Source organism: Dendrobates tinctorius, unplaced genomic scaffold (assembly GCF_039654945.1).
Source record: "Dendrobates tinctorius isolate UK_male_01 unplaced genomic scaffold, ASM3965494v1 ptg000145l, whole genome shotgun sequence".
Lineage (NCBI taxonomy): Eukaryota > Metazoa > Chordata > Amphibia > Anura > Dendrobatidae > Dendrobates > Dendrobates tinctorius.
This window is the reverse complement of record NW_027361812.1, coordinates 7,336,060-7,343,467: the sequence shown is the minus strand read 5'-3', so window position 1 is coordinate 7,343,467 and position 7,408 is coordinate 7,336,060. Positions and strand designations below refer to the sequence as shown.

The 7,408-nt window shown below is 43.3% G+C and overlaps 1 protein-coding gene across 1 annotated transcript in view; it reads right to left on the bottom strand.

Moving 5' to 3' along the window:
- Nucleotides 1-206: 206 nt before the first annotated feature.
- FAIM2 (Fas apoptotic inhibitory molecule 2) overlaps nucleotides 207-7,408 on the bottom strand; it is a 59,083-nt gene continuing 51,881 nt past the window's right edge. Inside the window, exons 9-12 of the mRNA XM_073546144.1 lie at nucleotides 7,226-7,313; nucleotides 4,785-4,880; nucleotides 4,576-4,629; nucleotides 207-1,790 (exon numbers count right to left, since the gene is read on the bottom strand). Of these exons, the coding sequence (XP_073402245.1) occupies nucleotides 1,641-1,790; nucleotides 4,576-4,629; nucleotides 4,785-4,880; nucleotides 7,226-7,313 (388 nt within the window). The 3' untranslated portion in view covers nucleotides 207-1,640. The remainder of the gene's footprint in view (nucleotides 1,791-4,575; nucleotides 4,630-4,784; nucleotides 4,881-7,225; nucleotides 7,314-7,408) is intronic.

The window sequence follows — 7,408 nt, the reverse complement described above, 5'->3', positions numbered from 1 at the left end:
TTATGCTACTAGTCCCAGCGTGAATGTGGTTAGTCTTGGTTTGGCTGCCTACTGTCTGGTCGCCTTCATGGAAACTTATTAGTTGCAGTGGGACTACGTTAATTATCATTAGTTGTGATCTAGTGGCGTAACGTTAGGACTACAAGTCATCGTGTTGGCCCTACCTGGTGTTGACTATTAAAGAATGTCAGAAGATACAATACAAGCACAGAAGAATATAAGACTTTATTGTATCAGATATCTGCATGTCACTGTAACTACAGCTCAGATGGGATACAAAAATAGACATCATGCACATGTTATCGTGCTGCTGTGACAGTCAATGACCATGACAAGAAATACGAGACTAACTAAATATCCACCAAGAAAGCAACATTAGATAGCAATTAAAAGGGATGTACCAGGTACCGGACAAACATGGCTGATTCTTATAGGAAATTGCACCATTTTTGTCCATGGGCTGTGTTAGGAATATTCACTTAAAGGGAACCTGTCATCTTGAATATGGTCTCTGATCTGCAGGCAGGATGTTATACAGCTGATCAGATTGATAAGACATTTTTGTGGGAAAAGTTTCAACTTGCACTTTAATGCAATGCCCCATGTTTGTATGCATATGAGTCCAGTGGGCAGCCCTATTTAATGATTGACTGTCTTCGCTATATGACTGTGCATGCAGAGATAGCTGCTGATGAGCGAACGTGCTGGGAGAAGGCGTCATCTGAGCGTGCTCGTGTGCTGACCAAGTGTCTTCGTCGTGCTTGAAAAATATGATCAATCCAAGCGGCTGCATGTCTTGCGGCTGTTAGACAGCTGCAGCTCAGGCAGGGATTCTCTAACAAACAGGCAATCCCTGTATGTGTTGCCGCTGTTGAACAGCTGTGAGACATGCAGCTGCGGGGAGTCGGACCATATTTTTCGAGCACGCCGAAGATACTTGGTTGGCACATGAGCACGCTCAGGTAGCGCCTCATCCCAGCACATTCGATCATCACCGGTGGCTGTCAGTCACTAGTAGGATAGCCCACTGGACTCATATACTTACAAACACCAGGGATTTCAATGAATAAAACTCAAGTTATTCTAAATTTCTACCCACAAACCTATATATAATTCTTCCCCACTCCTCCCTCTCTATACCAGGTCGTCCACAGATCGGACTGTATGTACAATGTGACAGAATTCCTTTAAAAGATGCAGCGTTTCATGTCCACGCACAACCAATGGATAACAGTGACGCTACATCTGGATAGCAGTAGCCATGTTTTCTAAGCTTTTACAGCCCTATTAACTATGAAGTCACGACTGCTAGAAGATGTAGTGTTATTCAGTTTCATCACTCTTGGTAACTTGCATTTCCAATCTTCTGATTTATTAATAAGCCAAATGTGTAAATTGCCCCTCTCCGATGAATTCAAGTCATTTACATGTTACCGAGTCTCCTGGTCATATTGAATATTAATGGTGGTAGTTGAGTCTTCGACAAGCGTGTGTCTGGCTGCAGTTAGGTATCATTTATGTGTGTGCCTGTATGTTACGGTGCAGATCTCGGTGTGTAGTGCCCTATTGGAATGCCCAGAAGAATGAATGAGTTCCTGGCAGGCGTCTGTGTACACTGCTTATTTATTCACTGCAAGTCTTCAATCTTGGGTTGTGCCAAACAATTGGAGGAAGAATGAAAAAATGTAGATGATGTCCAGGTAGATGTTCAGTGCCCCAAAGATATATTCTTCAGGACTGAGTGTGTATCGTCGATTTCCCATTAACATCTGCGTGTCAAAAGCCAGAAACTGTGAACAAGAGCAAAACAAATGTAAAAATGACATTCTGATAACCAATTAGGCAATCCTTCAGAATACTGGCGTAAAAGCTTTGAATAGTCACACATTTTTGCGCAATTCTTTGTTACCCAAAAATGCTGTGACATTTGGTGTTTTCACACCAGTTTGAATCCACTTCGCCTAAATGGGAAAAACTGGGGAAGAGCATGTGCAAGACGTGGTGTGGCCGGCCTGTCATATTCACCAAGTGCCAGCGTTTTGTACTCCATAACTGCTAATCCAATCTTTGACTGGTGTAACATTCATGCATGGCGCACAGAGGAGCACACCACTCAGAAGAAGCGTCAAATTCAATAGGGTTGTGTGCCTCGAAATAAATTTTGCGCCTTCTACACCATCAAGTCTGCTGTATCGTGAAACTGTGGTACACCGGTCTTCATTAATGAGTCAAATGACTATCCATATCATAACAGTTGATTATGTAAGGTAAGGATCCCATGCAAATTAGGCTAAAAATGGGACAACATTGTCAGGACCGGCCATCAGTCTGATGTGCACGGAGGCCTCACGACCCTTCCCTGACAGAGTCGGGTAGTTTGAATTTTAGAGCCAGATATATACTGGAGGAAATAAGCCACTGTCAGAGCTGTAAGACAATCTCCAATACGTTCATGTGTGTTGGGAAGTCAAAACAGAGAGAGCTGACTGCTGAATGAGCACCTGGCCGGCAGCTATCATGTGTATAGCCATCTTTACAGAAGCTAGATCAGTGGTAGTCAACTAATTGCCAGGCCTGCTTCTATGTATAAAGAGCTGTATCTGTGAGACATCACCTTTAATAATATGAAGAAAATAGAATATATTGCAGGATAGCTCACTAATAGCCCAGAGGGCCAGCACGAAATTGAAGTCCACACCATTGTCCAGCAGGTAGTTCAAGGAAAACCATAAATTCTGTTGTCAATGGACTTTATATTGCACTATTGCTCCTATGACAGCTCCAGTCACAAAATCATGTTCACTGCCTACAGGGAAGTCAGCATCAGAGGGCTAGGGGTGGTGGGGAGTTTTTCCTGCAATCCAGCAGGAAGCCAATCTTTTGCCCCATTAGCAATGGGCATCCTCTTCTTCCGCACAGTAGGGCCGCAGGAATTAGTCTACTTCTACCCCCAGATTATTTTGCTTCCTCTGTTCTGAGAATTTTCAATTAATTTGTAAATGATAAATGTGAAAAATGGATACTACACGAACTCACTAATCATACCCACAACCCTAACCCCAACACCACAACGGTAACCCCAACACAACCTTAACCCTAGCCCCAACCCTAACTCTAACCCCAACCCAAACCCTAGTCCCAACCCTAACCCTAAATGCAAAGAATGGAAAAAATAAAAAAAATTTATTTTATTATTTTTACCTAACTAAAGGAGTGATAAAGAGGGGTTTGATTTACTATTTTTTTATTTTGACCACTGTGATAGGGTCTGTCATGGTGATCAAAATGAGCCAATAGGAAGAATCTCCTATTGTTGCCGGGTAACGGCCGGCAGATCTCGGCAGGCGCACTGCGCATGTGCCCGCCATTTTCTTCCAGGAAGAGAACGCGGAGGGCCAGGGAATGGAGCAGGAGGGGTCTGGGGATGGCAGAGGTACTGGGGGGGCTTGGGGGACCCCATTTCTCTCTCCTCTGGTATGCTAGAGCATAAGAGAGGAGAGAAAAATTAATGGAAAATCAGACTTTTTTGTTTTGCGACTGCATTATTTGTTCCGACGCTGGGGGCGCCATACACTTATTTTTCAGCGCCGTTTAAAAAGCGGCACTGAGGAATAAGCACCCTTAAAAGGTGTATTGGCGGTCGATAATGGTTAAATAATTGTATGTTTTGATAGACCAGACGCTTCTAAATGCAGGGATACCATATTTGTTTATTATTTTTTTATTTCTTAAAACTGGGAAAAGAGGGGTGATTTAAAAATTTGTTTTATAGTTTTATGAACTTTTTTTTAAAATTGTTTACATTATTTCATAATCCCCTAGGGAGGGGACCCTTTGATCACTTATACTAATACCGCAATATATAGTATAAATCGCAGCCTATAGCTGGGCTTCAGGGGAGTACCAATATGGTGGTGACATGGCTCTTCAGCATGCCATCAGCTGCCAAGGTAACTCATCTGTCCCACCTCAATCACACTGCAGGGGGCCAGTGAGCATGCCCAATGGGGGTCATGTTATTTAAATGTCGCTGTCTGAAATTGTGAGAAGCATTTAAATAGTGAAACAGCAGCAATTTGGTTAGGGCAGATGTATTTCCGCGGGCTTCTGCCCTGTATGGAGTGGGTAAAGCTCCTGAGTCGACTCCATATTTTTGCACCATGACCATGACATATAATAATAATAATAATAATCTTTATTTTTATATAGCGCTAACATATTCCGCAGCGCTTTACAGTTTGCACACATTATCATCACTGTCCCCGATGGGGCTCACATTCTAAATTCCCTATCAGTATGTCTTTGGAATGTGGGAGGAAACCGGAGTACCCGGAGGAAACCCACACAAACACGGGGAGAACATACAAACTCCTTGCAGATGTTGTCCTTGGTGGGATACGAACCCAGGACCCCAGCGCTGCAAGGCTGCAGCGCTAACCACTGAGCCACCGTGCTGCCCATATGTATGTCAAGGTGCGCGAAGGAGTTACTACAATTAACTGGAGATTATCCAGTTAATCTAAACATCATATTAAGACCGTACCTATTAGATACCTATTTAATTCTCATACTTACCATGGTAAACACTATGGCTCCAAGAACAGCATAGACCACATGAAGCCACGGCACCTGGAAACACATTTAGTTATTAAGTAAAGCAAATACAGTAATATTTTGTAGACTAGGAACCATGACGCAATCACTATCAGTCAGTAAGTGAATGATTCACGATGCTCATGAGTTTAATATTTGTCTATAAAAACTGTAAAATGCAGATTACTTACATATTGGAATGGAATTAAGATCACTAGGAAAAGTCCACTGAATAGAAGCACCATGACCAGCGTGAAGAGGACACCGTGACAAGAAGTGAAGTCTACCTGTGGAATGAAAGGAGTACAGTCATTTTTCTGACTGACAGTATATCTATCCACAAACTGATGGCTAAGTTTTTCATAATAAATATCATTTGTGAGATCCTTCAAAAAGTTAAAAAAATGTGGTTTTAAAAATTATTAAAACTTTCATTAGAGATGAGAAAATCAAACTCATCTCACTTTATACAAAATAATGTGGATCTTCTTATGATTCACCTCAAGCAAATCTAGCAAAATAGCAGCCGGCCGGTTGCCATTTTACTGGATTACAGAGGGCTATGAATGGGTTAAAAAAAATGTTATATTCATCTCTCCTTGGCTTTTATATGGTCTTTCTTCGTGTTTTTTCTTCCAATCACTAGGCCCCACGTGACCATATTCGGCATGTCAATGATGTGATGACGTGGGCCCTAGTGAATGGAAGACCTGGTCAGAAGATAAAATGCTGATCAAAGGACTGGTGGTGGCAGCAGAGGTACCAAGGGACAAGGAGATGTGAGTGTAATTTTTTTTAACCTCTTCCTGGGCGATTCAGTATGCATCAAATCTATTTCATACAAATCAAATATCCCTCAAGAAATAAGTGAATTGTCCAGAATCGAATTTTGGGAGATTCATTCTAGTCTATATAGAATCTTATAGAAGTCACCAAATAACTATGAAATAGAAACCAAAACAAAGCAGCTTTGAACTTTCTCTAGAACTTAGCAATGAATGAGTTGAATCAGCCACAATGTACCAGACGGTGATGTGCATCTTTCATATCTTGGAAGATATTAAGAATTTACAATACATATGTACGCTTCATGGTTATTTCCACATTGTAGATTTAGTGGCTTTCTCAACCCTAATGTGGCGCCTCCAGGAGTATGGTCGCCACAGTGGCATTGCCTTCCTCCTAGGGAGTGTGATGTCATGCTTGGAAGCAATAAAGGGTCTCTCTGGCAGTTAACCACAACACACAACACAGTTCCATTCCAGGTCAGCAGAGGGAGCTCTGAGTCAAAACTGGGGAGGAGCTACTCTCTGGGGGACCAGGAAGGGAGAATGAGGAGTTCGTGTGAGGAGGGCAACGTGTGTGGACGTGAGGAGAAGAGCTGGGAGATTGAGAAGAGAGTTTAGGCTCATTCCCAGCTATAGCGCATGATCTGGAGCCCGGTCTCCAAGGCTGTACGGACACTGATGGTCCTGCAACAGAAACCGGAGGAATAGGATGCTGTAAATGCTCTATTCCCACATAAGACTCGGAGGCACAACAGCGACGTGTGAGCCAGGAGAGAAAGGCTACAGTTGTCTGCCATACGAAGGAGTTCTAAAGAGAATAAGCAAGTGGAACTTCAGTGTAACACAGTACTGCAAGTACCTAAAACTAAGCGCTAGGAAGGAGAGTACACAACCCATCTGCCTAGAGAGACTCCTAAGTTGCTTCCAGGCTAGCCAGCTCCTGTGCCATCTGTAATCTGGACCCTGGACTGCATTTGCCAAGCAAGGTAAAGGTAAAGAAACTGCACCCTGTTGTGTCCTTGCCTTCTTCCTGCAACCCCGTCAGCACTGCTACATCTCGGTGCCAGACACTACACCCTCTTCCTCAACACCTATCCTCACTGCCCTGGGATTACTGCCCTACCTGTGGAGGGCCACAACATCACTGCTGCACCACACCATCTGTCCCAGGGGATCTGTCCGCAGCGTCGGCTTAACATCTTCATTGCCGAACACCACAGGTGGCGTTACGAATCATTCACTCATAAACTTTATTCCATCACTTCATCCCTTTTACATGGGCTCCCAGGGCCACGGACCGGGTCACTGCTACTGTGACATTCCCCTCTGTGAGATCGGTACCGAGCACCCCACAGCCCTGGGAGGGCGACCCACTATCCTCCCTGATCCGGCAGGTTCTTGCAATCCATCAAATCCAAAATTTACCAGTTTTGTCCCTGATAATACTAGTTCTCGTTTTGCCCTTGGTGGTTGCTCTAAAATCCTATCCAGTTGAGAAGAGGTGGCCAAAAATTTGTATGCATAACTCTTTTGAAGTCTATAGGGTCACCGACTTGGCTGTCAAGACTTCATTGGAATGGACAGTATAAAATTACTATGACAAAAGGTCAGATTTGGCCCTGGTCCAACCTAATGCAAACTTTGCAGTAATCTATAGCATGTGCACATTATCACGATTCCACTGTATTCCCGATGTGGGTGGGCAATCTCATGACCACACGTACGCGATTTTTCTACTTGCAGTCACGTGCTGACTATTCTTAATAGAAAAGAATTGAGAGAAGTGCAGAAGTCTAGTCTGCACATGACCACAAGTATGCAAACATAACGTAAAATTCTCTCACCTTAGTTTGGAAGCTGAACAGGGTTACAGCAAGGCAGACAAGAGCGGTGATTCCGAGACACAAGATCACAGACGTGGTGTTATAGTAGCTGAGAAGAAAGAATATTGCAAAATCATAAGTCTGTTTCTTACTGGTACAGATATATATTATTATGAAACAGCGACCACAACATAGAAGTGTACC